Source organism: Pteronotus mesoamericanus, unplaced genomic scaffold, assembly GCF_021234165.1.
Source record: "Pteronotus mesoamericanus isolate MK-2021 breed Mesoamerican mustached bat unplaced genomic scaffold, CSHL_Meso_final contig_20, whole genome shotgun sequence".
In the NCBI taxonomy this organism is placed as follows: Eukaryota; Metazoa; Chordata; class Mammalia; order Chiroptera; family Mormoopidae; genus Pteronotus; species Pteronotus mesoamericanus.
Genome location: NW_026555085.1, coordinates 8,816,614 through 8,841,646, shown reverse-complemented (window position 1 = coordinate 8,841,646; position 25,033 = coordinate 8,816,614). Strand labels below are relative to the sequence as shown.

Genomic DNA, 25,033 nt, shown 5'->3' with positions numbered 1-25,033 from the left:
ATCTTCAATACATTATCTAGTCCCTGTCAGGGTGAGTTCAACGTTGTTTGAATTGGAAAAGATTAAATTTTAACTTGTAAATAGAGATAACATGAAATTAATAGCATGCCACCTCTAAGGCAACTGGGGAGCATATTCACAAATCAGAAAAGCAGCTCATGAATACAAATTGCCTGGAAAGCATTTAATACCACAGGAGCTCTGTAAAATATACTGGCAGAGTATATTTTGACAGAGGCATCAAATTCCCAACAAGGAAGGCTACTGTGATAGGTCATGCTATCACTCAGTGACACAGAACGTGCTGCTGTTTTGGACACTAATAAAGGATTGCTAATGACCAAAAGAAAGTTAATAGCGGTACTTACAGCCTAGCTGATGTCTATATTTGCCTAAAGTGTTTGAGAGAGTGTGTGATTTGATAGGACTGGTGTAAATACTGAAGGGTTATAAGAAGAGCTTAGTATCAGCAAGTCTGTCTGTGACCCACAAATGATCTTTTAGTTCATAGCAGTGTAACTGATATTAATTTGTAAGCAGGGTTTCTTAAAATGCAAAGAAACATTTATGCAACAAAGAAAATTCATTTTTGGTGTTTATAAGCATTTTGAAAGCAATCTTTTCAATTAAATGAAAAAACAAACAAATTTGGTTTACCTTTAGTAAGAAATAAAATGAGACTGAAATTCAAATATTATGAGGAAAGTTAACATTTACCGTTGGAGGATCCACCAACATTGAAATAAGATTCAGGTTTTCAGTGAAAGGAATTTTCCGTGATCTCAGCTCCATCTCCCACTGATCTTTAAGCAAATAGTTCCTAAATATCTGATTGAAAGGACCAAGGTAGGAAAGGAATCCAGTGCACAGCAGAATATCACCTACGAGCCTATTAAGGAAAAAATACAAGCATCACCTACAACAGTTTAAGTTCTCATATCAAGGAGTTGGAAAGGCCACAGTGCAGTTCCATTTTGTTACTAGGTAAAAATCCTTCTTTGTTCATTGCACTTGGAAGCCAGACATGGAAGAGACCATGCAAAAAGCAGAAGCAGTAGCCATACTTGGGGAGGTCAGAGAGCAAGACAGAAGGCTCATCCTGAAGCCACGGGGTCCAGACCCCTCACTCCCAGAGGAGGAAAGAATCCTGTTCCCATCTCAGAGCTGGTCCTGTTCAGATTCAGTCTTGGTTAAAATATATTTCCTTTCTCATTCCCCTCTCTTTGTGTTTACTGAGCACACCAAGGGTAAAGAGTAGACCAACAGAGCAAGCCCACAGATTGTCCCGGCAAATCCAGACCATGTCTGAAGTGCTCTCATACAGAAAATCCACAATGCTGTAGCAAAAATCAGACTCAAAGTGTTTTTGCAAAATTTTCTTTACCTCTGACTGAGTGTGTAACTTGATTTGTAAGCAGTTTCTTAGATGGTGGGATCAGAGACGGATATTGGAAATGAAGGAGAAATGCCCTTCACAGGGAAACAAATGGATTTTATGTTCTCTAATGTCACAAAGAGGGGGCATTTGAGACGGTGCCTAAGATGGCGAGCAGAGTGTATAGTATAACGAAGACCAAAATTTATACCTATTAATCTGAGCTTTGAACTCTTTACTTTGCTGAGTCCATCGGATTTTTTCTCCGCTCAGTCCATCGATGAGAGTGGAAGCTGCCTGCATCTTTTTCCGGCACATGTCGGCATCATTAAGCAAATCCTACATTCATAAAGGAAGAATGTCTCAAAGAACTTTTTAAATTGCTTAATTAAATATCCATTGTATCAACACTTAAAAATACATGGAGGAACTTCTTAATGTGCAAAATAAGGATAATCTAAAAATACTTATATGTGAGTGAAACTTCCCATATCAAATTCCAGTAATTTGTTCAGTATATAGTTATTTTACATTACAACATTTTAAGAAAAGCACATAAATGAAAGTAGTATTTCTGTTAAATATTTTCAAAATAGAATCAAATCAATAAAATATACCATTTAAGTCACTGATTTGGTAATTCTGAGTTCTTTGCAGTTTACCAAGATTTTTTTCACAGAAAAATTCTACACAACAGTCATGTACTGTAGGAAGCTCATATCTGTTTACAAAAGCCAATTGTTAAATTTCCAGGAAATGCGTGTGCTGGTATTAAACAGCCATTGTTAAAAATTACATAAACTTATAATTAAACAAATTATATTAAAAGAAAAGGTAACAAGTAACCAAAACCCATCACTTCCTAATTACTACATTTTAGTACTGCCTGAGTGAGGTTATTTCAGTCCACTGTGTCAGCATCATGGAAATTGAACATAATGCTGTGCTGCTGCATAGGTTTTTGCAAATCTGGATCCGGTGTCATCATACTGACAGCTGAAAACTGGCAGTGAGAGGAACAACTAGTTCACAGAAATCAGTAAACCCTGGCCCCTGCCCCTCACAAGCTGTTGAGCATTTACCACACCACCACTGCTTACAATCTACCTCAGAGGTCGTATTAGGATCCCTATTTGATGGATAATTATGGTCAATTGCCCTCAACTACATAATTCACAAGTGCATGAGCTGACCTGAAACTAGTTTTCTAACTCTAAAGTGAGTACTCTTTGGGTATGACATCACAGCTTCTCTTATAGAAAATGATTATTAAAAAAGACATAGAAGTGTCAAAGATCCAAAATAAGTAGACATTTGCTAGCCACAAGTAAGAGCATTCAGGTAAATTTGTTGTCATAAACATTTGCCTAATTTCTAAATACAACACATACTTGTGTAACTTTACAGTATGTTGTTTCAGTAATTTGAGTTCTTTAATCTCACCATTTTCTCATTCATTGCTGCATCAAATTTTGCTTGTACTTTATCCAGCTCAGCTTGTTTCTCATCAAGCAGCGCCTGTGCCTTCCCTAGTTCAGCATTAGCAACTACTAAACGGCCCTCTTGCTTGGCCAGGTTAGCCTTAGAAGGAAGAAGAGGCCATTAGTGTAGAGCTATATTAGCACTGCAAGACATCTGTGACAATAAATTACATAATTTTGTCCTAGGTGGTATGGAGGTCATCTATTTCAGTGTTTTTAGGTGCGGAAGCAGAAGGTCTTGTAGATACTTCATTTAAGTTTTTTTCTTTTAATTATTAATGTTACATATTAATATAGGAAGAAGAACAAAAATTACCTTTAAGTTTACCCAGAGACAGTCTGTGAATATTGTGTTAAGAAGTTGATAACTGGCATTTTGATTATTTTTCCACCTAATATTCATTTATATTTTCTAATGTATCTACATATAACTGTAAAATTTGCATTTTAACTATTTAAATCTACACATTTGTGATTATATGGATTTATCCTTCTATTCTCATTTGTTCTTCTATATTTTCTTCTTGATTAGATTTTCTGAGAATCTATTTCTTATATTTTGTTTTTGCAAAGCACCAATTTTTAGATTTACTCATTTACTTTTCTCTTTTCTAATTTTTAATGTTATTTTTATTAGCTCTTCTGCTTTCCTCAAATTTTTTGTACATGTACGCTTGTGAGTATGTACTGGGTTCACTTTCTTTGATTCATTTAAGGGAAGAGAATGTAGTGTTTTACCACATCACAAAACTTTTGGTAACTAGTTTTTTGCCATCATTTTCTAAATAGAAGTAACTAACTTTTTTAAAGTGTAAACTTTCTAATTTTATTGCTTATTATCCAAGAATAAGCCTCAGCCCTCATTCTGGCCAGGTAGGGCAGTTGGTTGGAGCGCTGTCCCACTGTGCCAAGGTTGCAGGTTCCATCCCTAGTCAGGGCACATTCAAGGGTCAACCAATGAATGTATAAATAAGTGGAACAACAAGTCAATGTTTCTCTTTCTTACTTTCTCTCTCTCCTCTCTTCCTCTCTCTCCCTCCTTCCCTTTCTCTCTCTAAAAGTCAATTAAAAAAAGAAATTAAAAAAATGTGGCTTCCGCAATTTTTGCTTCTAGGAATTAAATCAAAGTTTTCTTTTAGCATTGGACCTCATCAATTTTTGTAAATGTTTCTTTGTATTTTAAAAAGTTCAATGTAGCAATTCAACCTTAAAAATAATACAGGTAAAATCTCTATGTAAATATTAATTTATGCTTACTCAGGATTGGCTACATAATTTGCAGGGCCCAATGCAAAATAGAAATATGGGGTCCCTTGTTAAAGTATTAAGAACTTCAAGAGGGAGATAGCAGAGCATTAAGCCAAGTAAAAGCCCTTAACATGGGACCCTGTGTGCACAGGTCGCAATCCAGCAAAGCCAGGCCTGTGCCCACCAGATCTGTAGTAGATTGACACTGTGTGCCACAATCTCAAATTACAACATTATTTTTATTATTCTATAGTTAAGTATTAATAGATATTGTTTTATGTGACTTAATACTATTTTATTTATAGAATAAGACATTATTACAATTAAGTCTCACTGCGGACTTAATTGTTAGGAATCAAAATTTTTATCAATAAAAAATGATGGCTCTTTTTGGCCTTTTTTCCTTGAATTCTAACATTTATAGTAACATTTCTTGCTTGGTATATTTTTGTTTGGGTGTTCTGCTATATATTCTCATCATTACCTTTTGTTAAAACTTTGTTTTTTATTTATTTTCTATTTGTTTTGAAGCACGGAGTTTAAAGAAGCAGTCACTTCTATAAGGCTTATTATGAAAACCAGTAACCCCCTCCCACCTCCTCCATTTTCCATTCCACAGAGCGACCACTTTCAACTCTTTTAGCTTTATGGGGCTGGGGGTGGGCAGTGGAGGTTGTGTTTGTCTGGGTGGTATATTTCATGGCTCCTTTGCACTCCTGAGAAAGTATTTCTATCCCCTCAGACATGAAGGACAGTCTGGCCCAGTATAGGAGGGGGGTGGGGTGTGTGTGTGTGTGTGTGTGTGTGTGTGTGAGAGAGAGAGAGAGAGAGAGAGAGAGAGAGTTCTGTTTACCCTTCAAAACTTAACTGCATTCTTGAGAATGTCTTTTTGCTCCCTCACATATGTAGGGCAGCTTGGTCAGACACTGAATTCTTGGTCCACTGCAATTTCCTCCTCAATACTCTTTGCATGTGTTTTTTCACTATTTTCTAGTATTTAGGGTTAACGAGTTGGTATCAATTTCTTGTCTGAGATGTCCAAAACTCATAACAGATGTAAAAAGAATGAGAAACTGAGAGGATATGCAGAAAAAGGAAAAACTTGGTAACAAGGACATCTACCTTTGTTAGTCAAAATTAGGATTTGTTTTTTAATAGCAGTCATACTAACGTTTGATTTTACTAAACACTGATTTGCTGAGAGAAGGAGGGAAAGTTTTACCTTCAGAGGTAGTACTTCTCTATTGATGCCATAAAATGTTGCCATAGCAAGTGTCCAAGACAGTAGACCAGCCACATTCCCACAGACTTTTTTTGCACTTTCAAAAGTGTAATCATCCATGTTAAAATACGGCTGTAGTAACTCAACAGTCTCTTCATTTATAGTGTCCTTGGGGAACTGCTGAAGGCTCCACAGGAACCCTGTCGCACTCATCAACTGAAAAAACAATACTGCAGCCTGTAAGGTCTGGAAGAAGATAAATACTTCCTTTCTGAGTTAGTCTGTGCTTCTAAATTGATTTTTTAAAAAGAAGTAACAGTTTATTTTTTCTAAACACACAAATCAAGGCTATGACAGTAGTCAGCCTAAATCTGTAAATGCAAACTGTATTCTCATTTCCATGCTGAAAGAGTAAAAATAAAAGCTCCCTAAGTTTCCTGCCAGGTGGGTGCATCTTAGTGCCCCCAACCACACAGGCCCCTTTTTGGAGATTGGGTGGGGTTGACATCGACACTGTACGAATACTAGCCACTGGTTCTGAACAGAATTTATAAAAAGAAAGCATTCAGCCTAAAAATCTTTCCCTACTTACATTTTGGGAGATGCAGATTCAGATAAAACTATTCAATACACAACAGTCAATTTTTATCTGCCAGCTTGTCTGGCCTATATTGAGTGTCCTGGGATAAGGACTCCGAAGGACCTCACAGGGCCCACAAAAGTAGATTTTACTTACTTTTAATGACTCTCCCCATGATGGCTTGCAGCAAGGTTTTTCTGGATCCATAGTAACAGGGTCAATTTTCTTTTGAAATAGTAACAGAACACAGTCCATGATTCTCATAATAAGATGCGGGGGCTTTGCAAGCTTCCTGACTGTGGCAATATCATTTGGTTTGATAGTCTGTTTTAGGGGTTAGGAATCAATATTTTTTTTTTGTTGATAGTATTCATAATCATATGGAAAACTAATACATTTAAATAACTAAAGTAGAAAACTTTAAATGCATTTTTCCCCAAACCCTGACATTATTTCTTCAAGGGTTTGCATTTCGAGATTTTTTTCCTAATAGCTCTTTTATTGTGATTCTAGGATTTTTGTTTGTTTTAATTCTTTTTCCTCTGTTGCCCTGAACTAATTCTTTAGCATATCACTACCATTCACTGCCCACCACCCCAGACCCTTATTAGGAACAAACCTCATTGATGGGTAATCTTTAGATCACTTGTATCTTCAAATCACAGAATCTATATTATGTGTGGATAATAAGAGAGAAGCAAGGCCCTGAAGGGCAGAAGCCTCACTTTCAGTCTTCATTTTGAGGGCTGTCCTATCTTTCGAAGTCGGGGAGGAATTCAGAGGGACGAGATAAGCTATTATATGGCTTGTAAAAATATTTTTTGAAAGTTTCGATATGTGAGTTGGGTTTGGAATAAGTCATTACCCGTTACCAGATATTCAAGGTGAGAAGGACTGGGACATCCTATATACATCAGGAAAATCTCCTAAGACTCATTTGATTCAGTGATCTCTCTCATATGTTATTATGGAACCCATACAGGGAGTGGGGATGAAGAATGTGTCCTGCCCATTGTAACACTTTTATTAAGCAATTACCATAAATCCACTCCTATAACAACTACAGGCTTTCTCCCAAATAAAAGAAACAAAAATTGCCCTGTCCTCAGAATTTTCCAAGGAAGAGAGAGAGAACACAATTACACTAAACTAGGGTTATCTGTCATAATACAAGCATAGGGATGATAGGGAAATAAAGGAGAGCCAGAAGAACAAAAAACTTCCTGGAAGGTGTGAGATCCGAGTCTGGTCTTAAAGAATGACTCACTAGGCGATGAGGTTAGGAGAAGCATTCCTGGCAGAGGGAGAGACTGATTTAAACAGACCGTGATTTTTCCAGGAGCCTCTAGGTTTTTCTGTATGGCTGGGTCATGTTGTGTGTATGCACAGAATGACAAGAGAGTTCAAGGAGTAGATAGGAGCCATCTTAGCAGCAGCAGTAATATTTATTGAGTACCTTCCATGTGCCCAGTAAACTGTATTCATTATTTTTAATGCTTACATTGAGCCTTCAAGGATCAGTGAGGAATTATAATCCTCATGGAGACCCAGGAAAGTTAAGTCAATTTATTTATGAAGTGCTGGCCATGAGAGGCAAGTGCAGATCTGCCTGCCTCCAAAGCTGCGTGCTCAGAGCTGTGGATGCCTTGACTGTATCCTAAGAGCAACAGGAACCGCATGGGGATTTCAAAAGGGCCCGTGACATCATCGTAACAGGATGCTGGAGGAACTGAGATGGCTTTCTTCCTATGTAATCCGAATCCCTTATGTTATAGGTTAGGCTGTTAATCACTAGTATTATTCTCAGTTCTCATGGAAAGCTGATTTATAGCATGAAAATAGTGAGTTATAGGAAGTGAAGACTCAAAAAATAAGAACTCTGAGAACTTAATCAGTGAAAAGATTTGTTTCCAGACTCAAGAGATTACTATGTATCACATTCGGCATTCAATTCAGTTTTGTGATGACAAAAATCCCACAGTTACTTCATGTGATGAAACATGGAGCCTGCCAGTGCTTGTGTTGGGAAGGGTAACGACGTACTCACTACTCACATTCAGGGCCGCTTCTGCCTCTTCCAGGGCAGGTTTGGCTGCCTCGAGCTTAGTCTCAGCTTTTACTTTTTCACTATCAATTTCATCCACAATTTTTTGGGCTTTGTCTTTAACCTCCTGCACTTCGTTTTTTACTTTTGCTGAAGCTTGAGCACTTACTGTGACTTCTGCTAACACCTTTTAAATTGAGGAAACACATGAGGGCAAATAGAAACCTCTGAGCATAATTTATAGACTTGAGTAGGGAGAGAATTTTATTCAATATAATATAAAACATGAATAACAGCAAAATGATTCCTAATCTAAGTCATCTCTATTTTAAGGTGTATAAAAGAACAACCCAACATCTATTAAAACCCAATTACATCCAGAGAACCAACAAAAACAGCATAAAGGGCATCCCCAGGACATCAAGTTCAGGATGTCCTTCTCAAACTATTCCAAGAAATCCAAAAGAGAAGTCCAAGAAGAAACCCAATTTCTTTTTATGAAGCCAGCATCATCCTAATCCCAAAACCAGATAAAGACACAACAAAGAAAGAAAACTACAGGCCAATATCATTGATGAATATAGACACTAAAATCCTCAACAAAATATTGGCAAACGACATCCAGCAATACATTAAAAAGATCATCCACCATGACCAAGTGAGATTCATCCCAGGGATGCAAGGATGGTTCAATATTTGCAAATCAACAAACGTAATACATCACATAAACAAAAGGAAAAACCAAAATTACGTGGTCATAGCAATAGACACTGAAAAAGCACTTAGTAAAATACAGCACCAACTTATGATAAAAAAAACTCAGCAAAGTGGTAGTCAAAGGGCATACCTCAACATAATAAAGGCTATATATGAAAAACCTACAACAACATCATACTCAATGGGCAAAAACTAAAAGCTTTCCCACTAAGATCAGGAACAAGACAAGGATTTCTGTTTTTACCACTTCTATTCAACACAGTACTGAAAAATCTAGCCATAGTGATCAGACAAGACAAAGAAATAAAAGGCATCCAAATTGGAAAGCAGGAAGTAAAACTGTCACTGTTCGCAGATGACATGATAGTGTACATAGAAAACCCTATAGACTCTCCCCAAAAATTACTCAGTGTAATAAGTGAATTTGGCAAAAAGGGCAGGATACAAAGTCAATATTCAGAAATCAAATGCATCTTTGTACACCAAAAAAGAAATATCAGAAACAGAAATTAGGACAAAAATCTCTTTTACTATAGCAACAAGAAAAATAAAGTACCTAGGAATAAACCTAACCAAGGAAGTGAAAGACTATAGTCAGAAAACTACAGAACACTGAAGAAAGAAATTAAGGACGACATGAATAAATGGAAGCATATAACATGTTCATGGACTGGGAGAATTAACATTATTAAAATGTCCATGTCACCCACAGAAATTTATAGATTCAATGCAATCCCTATTAAAAACCAATGACATATTTCACAGATATAGAACAAACATTTCAAAAATTTATATAGAACCATAAACAATCCTGAATAGCCTCAGCAATTTTGAGAAAGAGAAACAAACTATGAGGGATTACGATACCTGATATCAAACTATATTTTAAGGCCATGGTAATCAAAACAGTCTTGTACTGGCACAAAAACAGATACATATATCAACAGAACAGAATAGGGAGCCCAGAAATAAACCAATGTCTCTATGGTCAATTAATATTTGACAAAGGGAGCAGAAGCATAAAATGGTGTAAAAATAGCCTCTTCAACAAATGGTGCTGGGAGGTCTGGACAGCTACATGAAAAAAAGTGAAATTAGACCACCAACTTATACCATACACAAAAATAAATTCCAGGTGGATAAAAGACTTAAATGTAAGTCACGACACCATAAAAGTCCTAGTGGAGAACATAGGCAGGAAACTCTCAGGTATTCCATGGAGCAATATTTTCACCAATATGTCCCCTAGAGCAAGGGATATAAAGGAAAAGATAAAAAAATGGGACTACCTCAAATTAAAAATCTTCTGCACAGCTAAAGAAAACATGAACAAAATGAAAAGGGAACCAACCATATGGGAAAATATATTTAACAATGATACCTTGGACAAGGGTTTGATCTCCAAAATATATAAAGAACTCACACAACTCCACACCAGGAAGACAAACAATCCAATTAAAAACTGGGCCTGAACAGACATTTCTCCATGGAGGATATAAATAGGGCCCACAGACATGAAAGGATGCTTAATATCACTAGACGTCATAGAGGTGCAAATTAAAACCACAATAAGATACTACTTTACACCACTCAGAATGGCCATCATAAGCAAATCAACAAACGACAACTGCTGGCAAGGTTGTGGAGAAAAGGGATCCCAAGTACACTGTTGATGGCAATGCAGACTGGTGCAGCCAGTGTGGAAAACAGTATGGAATATGGAATTTCCTCAGAAAACTTAAAATGGAACTGTCTTTTGACTCAGCAATTCCACTGCTTGGATTATACCCTAAGAATCCTGAAACACCAATTCAAAAGAACCTATGCACCCCAATATTCACAGCAGCATTATTTACAATAGCCAAGTGCTGGAAACAGCCCATCGGTAAATGAGTGGATCAAAAAACTGTGGTACATTTACACAATGGAATACTACTCAGCAGAAAGAAAGATGGATCTCCTACCCTTCATGACAGCATGAATGGAACTAGAGAGCATTATGCTAAGTGAAATAAGCCAGGGGGTGAAAGATAAATACCATATGATCTCACCTATAAGTGGCACTTAATCAACAATACAAACAGGCAAGCAAAACAGAACTAGAGACATGGAAATAAAGAACAAATTGACAGTGACCAGGGAGGAGGGGGGAGGGGGGAGGGGGATAATGGTGGGAAAGAAGGAGAAGGGTCAAGTCAAGGAACATGTATAAAGGACCCATGGTCAAGGACAACAGGGGGTAAGAATAGAATGTTGGGGGAGGCAAGGCAGGGGAGAGCAATGGCAAAAAAAATGGGGACAAATGTAATTGAAAAAAAGAAATTTTTAAAAAGGTGTATTAAAAGAATTCCTTTGAGCAGCTCCTTGCAGTCTGTTATCTCCTAAGTTTTCCTCAGGCTTAGAATATACAAATAAATATTTTAAGCTTTCAGAAAAACCATATTTCCACTCCACATAATTTATAGAAAATTGAAACAATTCAAGAAACCGTGCTGGAATAATATCAGAAACTCTATTAAGCCTCGCATAAGTAACAATAACGTTAACTCATATTTTGTTAAGTACCTACTATATGCCAGAACTTTGCTAAGTGCCTCTCTTAACTCTCTCATTTCAGCAACTGGCTAAGGTCAAGACTTAAATATCTATTCTTAGCTGCTTCTCAGGGGACGGCAGCTAGGGCAGTCTGAGACTGGTGGGGTCGTAGACAAAGGAGCTGCACACGTATACTCGCATTCCTACCACCCTGGGGGGAGAATCTTTTCTTGGGGAGGGTGGACTCCATCAATTCTTCCTCTTATTCTTTTCCCTGATCTACACAAACTTCAGATGAGACTTGGGCCATTCTAGAAACCTAGAGCATGCAGGGAGCTTAACAAATACAACTTACAGTCAAGCAGAAATTTTATAAATAGAAGAGAGAGAGCAAGAGAGACAGAGCCAGAGAAGAAAGAATAGCCTTAGACCAGGTAGAGGATATAATAGTTTAGGTATGCCTTGGTATAAGTTAAACAAAAATATCTAATGGTCTTTGGGAACATTATCTTACCAGAAATACTCTGTAACGTTACACCCTGTAAGTTTATAAATGCTTTGTTTTAATATGGGAGAATGTACCTCACCACTCGGGATAAAATAAATGCAAACTCACTTCATCTGCTTTTACAGAAGCCACTGCCAACTCCTTTTCCTTTATTGCAAGATCCTGAGAGAGCTTTGCAACGGATTCACTTGCCTCCATAAGCTTATCAAGACCTTTATAAACACATACATAGACTCTTGCTGAGTATGTGAATATACTTCATCAAATATTTATTCAACATTTACTACATATAAGGCACCATATAAATACTATAACAAACACTAGGTAATTAATTATGGACAAAAGCTTTAAAAACACACACATCTTCAGAGCAATAATACTGACCATATTTCTGAGATTTTTAGCAGGTGGATGAAGAAAATAGCTCCAGCTGAGGAAACTTATTTGCTACATTTAAGGGAAAGTCACAGTGCCTTACCGAATAACATTAATCATGGAACTTACTTGACAAACATTAGTCAAGTAACTTACTTCACAAACAGATGCTCCCTTAGCTTTGTGAACACTTTGTAACTATCATTTTTTTGACTTTGAATCATATTGCAGCTGAGATGGCAAATTAGACACATAATCGATTAACAATTTTGTTTTTCTCTTCATTATAAAAATGAAAATAACTGAGAAAATCTATGCAACTTGCTCTGTGACTTTCAATACTGGAGAGCGAAATAACTGACTTTCTCAAGTTCCACCTGGGTTTTACACAGAGGTGTTTTGGTAAATGTTTAGCATCTGATCTCTTGAGGCAGAAGGGAAAACACTCATTTATACGTTTTCAGTTTCCATGGTGTCAATACTCCCGCCATGGCTGAATTCAAGCTACCAGGATTCTCAGTAGCACACTGTTACATAATATTTCTACCATACAGGTAGAATGGAAATAGCCTCAAGAACATTGGTAATAGCAAAATAGAGTAAAAATAACTAAGAAGTGGTAAGTTTTGAGAATTTATTGCCTTCATTTTTAATATAATTTAATTATAAGTTTAAGTAATTTATGTAACAACCAGATCACAAAATTCCTAAATTTAACAATCAGCTCCCATGAGCCAGTGCAGTTGGCTTCAGCACATCACTCACCCTGGAGCGTCAGAGGAAAAGCTGCAAGGGGGTGTGCCATCAGAACAGAAGGAGGTTTCTTTCACTGTGTTTCTATCGTCACTATAATGTCACCAACCCTAGAGCTCAGTTATGCTCTGTGACCAAGTCTTGTGAAGGAGAAGTAAAAAGAAAGCACTAAGGTAATCTAGAATGTTTGGGCCAAATGCTTTCTGGACATATAAACTATACCAACTTCTACTTTTTCTACTTATATATACTGAACACTCAGAAAACCATCATTCAGGTAAACTCTCTCCTTTTGTTTTTGTTTTGCTTTTTCCTTTGTTAGAAATTTGAAAGCATTAACACTGCAAAGTTTATATGAATTGAGGGAAACTGTAATGAAACCAAAAATTGAAATTGTGGTCAGTTCCCAAGAGCGGGCTGGTCCTCGTCTGCAAGTGACTGTGGTGACCCACTGCCCAATCTGCTGGACCCAGAGTTGAAAGAGTTGGGAGAAGTGGTTATGTAAAGAAAACAGGCCATCTCTGTTTAGATTTTCTCTGCCCAGAGTTTCTTAACAGGTCAAAAGACCATTAAGGGCATTCCCTCAAGATAATCTATTACTAACAGTAAAGTCAGTATTTTATTTTCAAATACAATATCCACCAAACAAAATATTGGGATCCATATCAAACAAGCCCTTAAAATCCCATTCTACTTACCAATATTCATACGTTCAGCTTGTTCATGAATATACTTCAACTTTTCAGTATAAATGTTTTTATAACCATTTATAAATGAGAGATAAGATTTGGGAGTCACATGTGCTCTTCGGCGGTATCTGAAAAGGAACATAAAAGCGATCTTTGTCTCTGCCACTCTGGTGTACTTCTATAAACTGTCAGAACAGATGCTCTTCCTGCTGTGAAATCGGGGCAATTCCTTACAGTTAGTCACTAGCAGAAGGGCAGACTAGGGGTGTGGAGGTGAGAACGCTAAATGTCTGATATCTGGACCTTTTTGGGGTCTTTGACTCCACTCTTACACAACTCTGGGCTTGTTTGCTTATCTGGAAAAATGAAGAAAAAATCACTGCTCTACACCTGCCAGGATTTTGTAAAGATAAAAAAAATGTAAATAGCATATGTAAATACACTTTGTAAACTTTAAGGTTCTGTACAAATATTAGGGGTAAGTGGGTGAAGTGACTTTGTACTGTGGTCTGTTTTCATTCAACTGATATTGGCTACACACCTCTTCACTGCTAGGAACCAGGTGAGTGGGCTTTCAGAGGTGAAAGCCACTCTCTCCCCTGAGTCCCTGGATTGCCTTTGCAATCAAAGCAGCCACACTTGATTCAAACATTCTGCTCACTATGGGCCATAGTATAGTAATTATATTTAACAATAGAAATAAATAAAAAGAATAAGTTTATACAGGAGAAACTCAAGTCAAATAAGAGCTCCACACACACTATAAAATCATTAATTTGTGCACTTTGGGAGTTCAGAAGATCTTTAACATTACAGTATTTTAAAGACTTAGCATATATATAACTATCACTAAAGTGTTATGTAAATATTACATTCAGAATGAACTTCTACAACTGAGAGAGTATGAGAAATTTTAAAAGTACACTAAAGTTTTCAAAACTTAGTTTTTGTAGCTGTATGAAGGTAAGAATTTCTACAGATAATGGTAGCAGGAGGAGTTCAAATGAGGTAGAAAGAAAATCTTCCTAAAAGAAAAAATTAATGCCCATGAATTCACCAAGAGAATCCAGGAGATCATCTAGAACTATTCAAGAGGGCGATGTAGGTATAGACTTTTCATAAACTTTTGTGAGAGAAGGAACATTTGGAAAATCAGTGAAAATGTTACCCAGACTCTCCATGCAGAAAAATAGGCATAGCCTTTCTGGCAGCTTCAGCAACCCTGAAGCCCATCCATTAACCCTCCGAAAGAAGCCCACTGTTCCAGAAATCCATGTTGGTGCAATTACATTCACATCTGTAAGTCATATACAGTGACTATCATGCTTGAGATGGGTGGTGGTATTTTTAAACTGTTGACACCAGCTTTCACATATGAACACCATTGTTGCTTTTAGCGAGTAGATTCCCCTAGAGCCAATTAAAATTTTGTTTCATAATTATTTGGCATAAAAACATGATGAAACATCCATCACTTTTTCAGACTAAGTGATGCAAATACAAAACCTAAATGGTCTTTTAATAGAAGGCAATAATAAAACTTTAAATCATGCACTTCTTTAATCACAATAAAAAAATGCATTTGAGCAGGAAACTAATTTTAAACAGCTTTTAATGAATAGTAGGTTATTTTTGAAAAAAATTAAGTCAACAAAATGAAGTGATTCATTAAGCATGTGTTACTTTGAAGTCTGAAAGGTACTTAAGGAGAGACACTAGTTAATTTTTAAAGCTCATTATTTACCATCTTTTCTACACATAATCACTAGAAAATCAAAGCAAGTAAAAATTTAAGTGCAGCTGAGACTCTGTGCTCAATCAGTTCCTTTTGATTCCCGTTTGGAGGAACTCTGTGGTTCTGTAGCTTTTTCATGCTCATGTGATGTAACCTACCTTTGGAAATAATTTTCACAGCTCTCAGAAACCATGTCATGGAAGAGTCCCATTGTTTCCACAACTTGTCTTTTGGTGTCACTAGAGCAGACAATAGTATAGCCTGAAAGGAAATAGGAGGCCACGGCGATCAGCGCTTCCTTCGGCCAGCGACTGAACCAGTCCATAGTACAACCTGATATCAAGCCAGGAAATTTCAGAGACCGGGCACGGAACTTCTCACCAACCTATTGAGAGCAAAGTCAGAAAGCATTAGAAGCACAAACATTGTAAGTTGTCTAGAGAGAGGCTTATGCATGCTGAGCCAACAGTGTGACATACATCACAATTTTAAAAAAATTTTGGGCTGCATTAATAAATAAAGTATCCAGATAAAGGGAGGTAATATTTCCTCATTCTTTCCTGTTCTAAAACTACATCCACAGTTTAAGATTTGATTCTAGGAGCTATCTCTTAAGAGGAAACTGACAAGCTAGAACTCTTCTAGAGAGAGGTGACCAAGACAGTAAAAAGCCTGGACATTAGAACAAGTGAGAACAGCAGAAGGAGCAGGTGTTTGACCTAAAAAGAAAACAACTTAGGGAGTCTGCAAAAACTTTCTCAAAATATGAGGATCTATATGTGGGAGAGGGGTTGGGTTCATTTTACAGGGCAGAAACAAAATCACAGGGGAGAAGACAGAGAGACAGAATTCAATTGATTGTAAAGAAGACCTTTCTGGCTATTAGATTACCTAAAAATTAAGCAGATGCCTTGTAAATCAGTGAGGCACCCCCACTCTGAGCCCAGAGCATAGCTGACCAACAGAACTTTCAGTGATGATGGAAATTTTCTGTATGTGTGTTTTTCAGTATGGGCAGCCATCAGCTGCATGTGCCTATTGAGCATTTGAAACGGAGAAAGTGGGATGAAATATTGGATTTTTACTTTTACTTAATTTTAATTAATCAAAATTTAAATAGCCATATATGTCCACTGGCTACTATATGGAGAGTGTAGTGAGCTACAGATATTCAAACCTACATCTAGGACATTCTAGATGGTATGTCTAGATTGGAAGTAGAGCTGGCAAGATTATATCACCAAATCCCTTCCAATTCAAATAATATATGTCTTTAGGTAATGAAAGTTGTACCCTATGCAATAATTTCAAATAAGATGAATATTTTACACTTTGATATGAGATTTTGGTCCCTGAAGACTGGTAATAGTAAAGTGCTAATTTTATTTCAATGTAACAAATGTTAGTTTCTGAGTAAATCATCTCATCAGAGAAAGTGAACCATCTAAATACATTACGTAACTCCTCCTACATAGATATAACTAAAATAGAGACTCACTGGAGAGAAGCAGAGAACAACATGCAAGTTCTTTCTTGATCTTGAAATAAAGTACTCATACAGATTATCAAAGGTAGGAGGGTGGCGAGGCAACTCCTTTTTCATCACCGATATCAGACCTTGGGTGAGTTCATCCATTTCATCCCGTGCAAACAAATTAGAGATCTTTGAGGAACAGACAAGAGAGAGTTCTTTGTTTTAAGTGCTCTCCACAGTCAGTTCACTGCTGAAGTCTTGTCTTCTTTCCCCTACCTACATGTCATCCTTTTTTCATATTTTCTTTCTGCATCTCTACAGTTAAACTGCTGGTTTGCCAGAGATTACCAAGAGTGCAACTATTTATTGAGCAGGTTGAGCAGTTTCATCAGGAGCAAATTATGTTTCTTTTTGTTTAAATAGTTATCACTATAGAAATGATCCCTGAAAGTGTAGTCTTAAATACCTATCACTAAAATGCTATCTCTCCACCATTTCAATCATTTCTTTAAACTGTCCATGATGCCCTCTGTTCTCTGAGTCATTGTCAGTCTCAACTTTGGCTCCATGGTAGTTAACCAGCACCTATACCAATAAGAATCCATAGACACCATGGTGCAGGGAAGAGTTACAACAGCAGCCTCATTTTAAGAAGTGCACTTGCAAGGCTGGCAACTAGAAATCACTTTTGGAATGTCTCCTCCCTTGCTAATTAATAAGTCTGTTCCACTGTACCCAGACTATTTATATAAATTTTGGGATAGATGGGGAAGACCTACATTCCTTCTGGGAGTCTGGAATTTGGGTAGTTGTGGCTAGGCAGGGAGTGACACCATGGCCAGTGCCAATGAAGCTGTTGGACTCTGAGCCTCAGACAGGCCCCCTGAACAGAAACATGGTGCTTGTGTTGCAGTACTTCACCACTGGAGGGAAAGCCCATCCTGGATGGCCCCTCTAGAGGGAACATAGAAAGCCTGCACGTGGACTTCTCCAGACTCCACCTCATATACCTTTTTCTTTACTAATCTGGCTGTGACTCATTACTGTGTTGCTTTAATAAATGTTAGTCATGAATACAAGTATATGCAAAGTCTGTTAAGTCCTTTTAATGTAATACCACGCATGTGAGTGGTCATGGCAATGCTGATATAAGTAGTGTCAGAAGTGGTAATACTGACATCTACTTACACCTAATGAAACTCTTCCAGCCCTTCTATACTCCTATTAGGTAGGTGGATGGATAGGTAGGTAGATAGATAGATAGATACTTTGCTCCTTCTGAAATAAATTATAGGATCAAATTAAAGACTAAAGAGACAAATAAGCAATCATATGCTAAGTGAAACAAAGCATACTAAAGATCTAGAGGTAAGCAGCATTAATTTCATAGGAACTTCAAATATTTACTAAATCACATATGTTAATCATTCCTAAAACAAAAAATGTGTGATAAATGGCCTCACTGGCTAAAGGTTGCTGAAGGGCTGCTGTTTTTTCTATTCAAATACTATTTACATTATAAAAATATGAGCTTTTCCTCTACTTTTGAGACCTACCTCCCCTGAAGATAGTAGGTTGTTAAGATATTCTAGAAATGCCTCATCTTTTATGTCATTGTCAGTAAAGATGAAGGTGATGCCTTTGCCTTCAGCCCCAGCAACTTTGTACAGAGATTTTAAGTCATCTGTTAGATTACTCACATTATAAGACCTAAAAAATAAAAGTTGTAAAAAAATTTAAAATTAAAATATACAGTCATAATTTATCTCAAAATATTATATAACCCACAATAATTAGAGCATAATCTGTACCTGCTCCAAGATAGATTAATAATGCCTACTACAAACACAGAGATTAGAGTAAAATAGCTATATGCTACCATTCAAAACACATGTTTTATTTAACTTGAGAGATGACAAATGGGGAATTTAGCAGAAGTGACTCATGAAGAGTAATTGGGAATAGGGATATGAACTTCTATTCCCTGCAATCTGACAGTCCTCACCAGATTTTGCCCAAGGGTATACATGTATAATATCTAAAACTAACTTGGAATTTGGATGAGTTTGGACTCATAAAAAGGTAAAGATAAGTTATAAATATAATTAATGATAACTTAAATATAGTAGTAATTTGTGCATCTCACTAAGTAGCTAGATACAGAGAAAGCCTACAGACAAGATGCATTATGAAATGTGATATAAATAATAGAAATGCTATAATTATGTGATTACTGATTATAAAAAAGATCTGAGTCTCTGTTTTTCTGTTTTTTGTTTCCTACTAAATGTATGTGCTACCAGACCTGATGTAATATATAAAAATAAAACAGACATTTTTTTAAAGTGCTTACATATAAATATTCATGAGTAAGTTGATGACAAAGACTATGAAGAAACATCACTTGAAAGAGGTTTTATAATGCAAGTTTCAGGTAAGCCTTAGGGTGTAAAGGAAAGACTATGGGCATTGGAACCAGAAGGATCTGGGTTCAAATCCCCTTTCTGTACCTTTATAAAAGTTCCTCCACAAGGAATGAAAAATAATTCCATGCAAATGGGGAAAAAAGCTGGGGTAGCAATAATTATATCTAACAAAATAGACTTCAAAACAAAGGCCATAATAAGAGACAAAGAAGGTCACTACATAATAATAAAGGGATTGATCCAACAAGAAGGTATAATCCTTGTAAACATATATGCATCCAATGTAGGAAGATCAACAGCTATATACAGTCATAGTAGGGGATTTTAACATCCCACTGTCACCAATGGATAGATTTTCCAGACAAAAAAATCAACAAGGAAACAGATACCTTAAATGACACACTGGATCAGATGGAGTTAATTCATGTTTACAGAACACTTTGTGCCAAAGCAGCAGAATATACATTCTTCTCAAGTGCACATGGAATGTTCTCAAAGACAGACCACATGTTAGGGCACCAAATAAGACTGAAATATCAACCACCTTCTCAGATCACAATAGTAAGAAACTAGAAATCAACTATAACAAAAACACTAAAAAACATTCAAACATACAGAGGCTAAATAGCTTGTTATTAAAACAATGACTAGATTAACAATGAAATCAAGGAAAAAATAAAAAATTACCTGGAAACAAATGAAAATAAACACACAACAACCCAAAATCTATGGGACACAGTAAAAACAGACTTGAGAGGGAGGTTCATAGCATTACAGGTCTACCTCAAGAAGAAAGAAAAATGTCAAACAAACAATCAAATACAACACCTAAAAGAAATAGAAAAAGAACAACAAAGCCCGGAGTAAGAAGAAGGAAGGAAATAATAAAGATCAGAGCAGAAATAAATGTCATAGAGACTAAAGAAACAATACAAAAGGTCAATGAAACCAAGAGCTGGTTCTTTGAAAAGGTAAATGAGATTGGTGAACCTGTAGCCAGACTCATCAAGAAACAGAGAGGAACCAAATAAAAAATCAGAAATGAAAAAGAAGTAACAGCTGACATCACAGTAATACAAGGGATTGTAATAAAATGCTATGAACAAATATATGCCAACAAATTGGACAACCTTGGTGAAATGAACAAATTCCTAGAAACATTCAGTGTTCCAAAACTCAATCAGGAAGAATCAGAAAATCTGAATAGACTGATTACAACTAATGAAATTGAAGCAGTGATACAAAACTCCCAGGAAACAAAAGTCCGGGATTAGATGGCTTCGCAGGTAAGTTTTACCAAACATTCAAAGAACTAATGCCTATCCTCCTCAAGCTATTCCAAAAAATTCAAGAGGAGGGAAGACTTACAAGTTATTTATACGAGAACAGCATTATTCTAATTCCAAAATCAGATAAATACACTACAAGGAGAGAAAATTATAGGCTAATATGCCTGATGAACATAGATGCTAATATCCTCAAAAACAAAATTAGCAAACTAGATCCAATATATTAAAAACATCATACACCACAATCAAGTGGGATTTATTCCATAGATGGGAAATTGATACAATATTTGCAAATCAATGAATGTAAAATAAAATACATAAATGAAGTGAAAAATAAAAATCACATGAACATGTAAATAGATGCGGAAAGGCATTTGACAAAATATAACATCCATTTATGAAAAAAACTCTCAGAAAAGTGGGAATAAAGGGGTCATGCCTCAACATAATAAAGGTCATATATGACAAACCTACAGCCAACATCATACTCAATGTTCCTCAATATCAGAAATAAGACAGGGATTTCCATCTTAGTACATAGTACTAAGACATAGAACTGGAAGTCCTAGCCACAGCAATCAGACAAGAAGAAAAAATAAAAGGCATCCAAATTGAAAAGGAGAAAAAAAACTATCATTAATCACAGATGATATAATATTGTAAATACACAGAAAACCCTAAAGACTCCACCAAAAGAGGAATGAAGATGGCAGAGGAGTGAGTAGAAGTCACACTGACCTCCTCCCAGGACCAATCTGGAATTTTAGAGAAATCTAAATTGTGGAGAAATCACCTGGAACAAACAACTGAACAACAGCAAGATATGAGTCTTATAAACTCAGACAGAAGAGTCAGCTTTAGCGCAGCCTAACTGGTAAGGAGTGTGGTAGAGACTAGAGAAGGCAGGCGGGGCGCCCATGGGTGGCATCACCAGAAGGATACTGAAACGACCAGTTGGATCCCCCTGAGAAGAGTGGGGTCTCAACCATAAGCAGGAGTCCCCAGCCTACAGCCCCAAAGGACACAGATAACAGCCAGCTGTGAAAAACAGCAGAGTGACTCTCTGACAGAGATGGGCAGATGGAGATGCAAAGAGCTGTTTAAAGGGCCAACACATAAATTTTTATTTGCAGCCACTTACCCTGGTCTCCAGCAAAGGCAGGGGCAGAGTGGGCTAGAGACACCTGAGGAGAGACTGGGGACGGAAGCTCTGGGGAGAGAACTGAGGGAGTAGCCAGGTGGATCCCAGTGCTGACTTATCCCTGAGACGGCAGCAGCCACCTTGCTCAGGCTGGCCACTCCCCTGAGTGGCAGCAACATGAGAGGAGCCAATAACTCTGCCCCTAGGAGGGACTCTGCCCCACCCTGTGGTGTCTCTAAGCCAGCCTGCTGAGTGCAGAATGACTACATTAACTGCTGAAGGAGACAGCCACAGACAATAGGTTCATGAAAGTCTTGAACAGACTGCCTAAGGTCATACAAGGTCAGCATCTGACATCATCAGAGGCAGATCCAGAAAGGAAAACAAAATCAGTCTCTTACCATAGAAGTTCACACCACAAACTCAGGAAGTCAAGACAGATCAATTTAAGAAGCAGAAGCAAAAAAAGAAGAGTCTCACAAGTAATGGGAAGACAAAGAAACATGCCCCAGTCAAAGGGAAGCAGGAATCCACAGAAGGAGAACTAAATGAAATAGAGGCAAGTAAACTATCAGATATTGAGTTCAAAACAATGGTTCTAAGGAAGCTCAATGAGCTCAGTGAGCTCAAAGAGAATTACAAAAAACTACAGGGAAACTGTGAGGAACTTACTGCAAACTATATCAGTATGAAAAAGGACACAGAAACTATCAATAAAAGAGAAGAGGGAATGAAGAATACAATTTCTATATTGAAAAATACAGTAGAAGGACTCAAAAGCAGGCTAGATGAAGCAGAGGATCGAATCAGCGAGCTGGAGGATAAGGTAGAAAAAAGCTCCCAGAAAGACCAAGAAAATGAAAAAAGACTCAAAAAGAATGAAGAGGCCTTTAGGGAAATGCAGGACAACCTGAAATGTAATCATATCCGTATAATTGGGATACCAGAAGAAGAAGAGGAGGAAGGGATAGGGAACTTGTTTGAAAAAGTAATGATGTAAAACTTCCCTAATTTGAGGAGAGAAAATCTCACACAAGTCCAGGAAGCAGAGAGGGTCCCATTCAAGAGGAACCCAGTGAGGCCCACTCTAAGACACATCATCATTAAAATGGTAAATATCAAAGACAAACAGAGAATCCTAAGGGCAGCAAGGGAGAAACAAGTAGTAACATACAAGGGAGCCCCGATACAGCAGCTGACTTCTCAATACTACAAGCCAGATGGGAATAAAAAGAAATATTCCAAGTAATGAAAAGCAAAGGCCTGCAACCAAGACTGCTCTAATCAGCAAGGCTCTCAATGAAAATGGAAGGTGAAATAAGGAGTTTCCCAGACAAAAGAAGGCTAAAAGAATACACTTCCACCAAACCAGTATTGCAAAATATGCTAAAGAGGCTGCTTTAAGAAGAAGAAAAAGAGCCTATGAATACAGTTCTTTTCATAGTCAACTATACTTGATATTACCAATATTTTTAACACCTATTAATCTGATTGTGACAACGATGTATTATTTTACATGTTACTTTATTATTTGTGGACACTACGCCTGTTTTTATATATTTCTTCCCTATATCTATTATTTTTTTAAAAAAGCTTTAAATGATTTTTTGATATTCTTTATCCATTTTCTGATTAAATGTTTGTAGAATTTTTTCCCTAAAAAAAAAACTATTAACCCTTTATTAGATGTGTGGCAAATACTTTCCTATTCTATTACTTGTCTTTTAACTTTCTTTATATGTATGTTACTGTATAGTCTTAAATTTTTAATATAGTCATATTGTCAATATTTTACTTTATAGTTTCTGGGTTTGAATATGTTACTTGAGGGTAAGAAAAATATTATTTTGTATTTTCTCCTAAAACTCCTGAGATTTTACATATTTATTTTTAACTCACTTGAATATTTTTTGTATTATGTGTGAAATAGGGCTCTATATTGGTTTTATTTCAAGTAACAGTGGTCCATGCACCTTATTTGTTGAATAAGCCTTATTTTCCCCATTGATTTGAAATATCAATTTAATCATATATTACATTGTTAGACAGATATATATCTTTGTTTCTAGAATCCTCATTTTATTTCATTGATCTACTTGAGTATTTCTGTGCTGTTATGTTGTTTTAATTGCTGAGACTTTATAATGGATTTAAATTTTTTAATATTTTATAATGGATTTTGACATTTTAAAAAATAATCAGTCTGCATTTTTGAAAAAAAAGAGAAAGAAAGAAGGAACTTCTACCTTTTGTGATAACAAGGATGGAACTGGAGAATATTATGCTAAATCAAATAAGCCAGTTGGTGAAAGACAAATACCATATGATCTCACCTATAAGTGGAATCTATTCAACAAAATAAACTAACGATCAAAATAAAACTACAGGCAAGGAAACATGGAGCAGACTGAAAGTGACCAGAAGAGATGGGGAAGGAGGACAGTGGTGGAAAGAAGGAGAAGGAACTAAACAAAGAACATGTATGAACGACCCATGGACATAGACAACCAAGTGAGAATTGACTGTGGGAGCGGGGAGTGGGAGTGGGATGTGTAGAGGGGGCAACGGGGGAAAAATTGAGACAACTGCAATAGAATAAACATGATTTAAAAATAAAATTTAAAAAAATTTTTTATAAGATTCTACCAGAAAACTACTAGATCTAATAAATGAATTTGGCAAAGTAGCAGGATACAAAATATTTGGAAATTGGTGGCATTTTTATACACCAATAATGAACTATCAAAAAAAGAAGTTAAGAAAACAATCCCATTTATTATTGTAACAAAAAAATTAAGGTACCCAAGAATAAATTTAACCAAGGAGGTAAAAGACATTTCCTCAGAAAATTATAGTACACTGAAGAAAGAAATTGACAAAGATACAAATAAGTGGAAGTATATACTAAGTTTATGGATTGGAAGAATTAATATCATTAAAACATCCCATACTACCCAAAGCAATCTATAGAATCAATGCAATTCCAATTAAAATACCAATACCATATTTCACAGATCTGGAACAAATATTCCAAAAATTTATATGGAACAAAAAAAGACCCTGAATAGCCTCAGAAATCCTGAAAAAGAAGAACAAAAATGAAGGTATCACAATACCTGGTATCAAACAATTACAAGGCCATAATAATCAAAACAACCTGCTGTTGGTATAAGAACAGGCATATAAATCAATGGACCAGAACTGGGAGCTTAGAAATAAACCTATGCCTTTATGATCAATTAATATTTGACAAAGGAGGCAAGAGCATGCAATGGATTAAAGACAGTCCCTTCAATAAATGGTGTTGGGAAAACTGGACAAGTACATGCAAAAAAAAAAAAATGAAACTAGACTACTAACTTATACCATACACAAGAATAAAGTCAAAATGTACAAAAGTTGTGAAACCATAAAAATCCTAGAAGAGAACATAGGCAGTAG

The 25,033-nt window shown here is 36.5% G+C and overlaps 1 protein-coding gene and 1 pseudogene across 1 annotated transcript in view; both read right to left on the bottom strand.

Moving 5' to 3' along the window:
- Window positions 1-25,033, bottom strand: part of DNAH8 (dynein axonemal heavy chain 8) — a 302,018-nt gene that overhangs the window by 97,359 nt on the left and 179,626 nt on the right. Inside the window, exons 59-69 of the mRNA XM_054569318.1 lie at window positions 18,293-18,446; window positions 16,761-16,925; window positions 15,421-15,647; window positions 13,537-13,655; window positions 11,819-11,922; window positions 7,961-8,137; window positions 6,063-6,230; window positions 5,327-5,542; window positions 2,819-2,956; window positions 1,587-1,714; window positions 718-889 (exon numbers count right to left, since the gene is read on the bottom strand). Coding sequence (XP_054425293.1) covers window positions 718-889; window positions 1,587-1,714; window positions 2,819-2,956; window positions 5,327-5,542; window positions 6,063-6,230; window positions 7,961-8,137; window positions 11,819-11,922; window positions 13,537-13,655; window positions 15,421-15,647; window positions 16,761-16,925; window positions 18,293-18,446 — 1,768 coding nt within the window. The remainder of the gene's footprint in view (window positions 1-717; window positions 890-1,586; window positions 1,715-2,818; window positions 2,957-5,326; window positions 5,543-6,062; window positions 6,231-7,960; window positions 8,138-11,818; window positions 11,923-13,536; window positions 13,656-15,420; window positions 15,648-16,760; window positions 16,926-18,292; window positions 18,447-25,033) is intronic.
- On the bottom strand, window positions 17,062-17,196 carry LOC129067958 (uncharacterized; annotated as a pseudogene).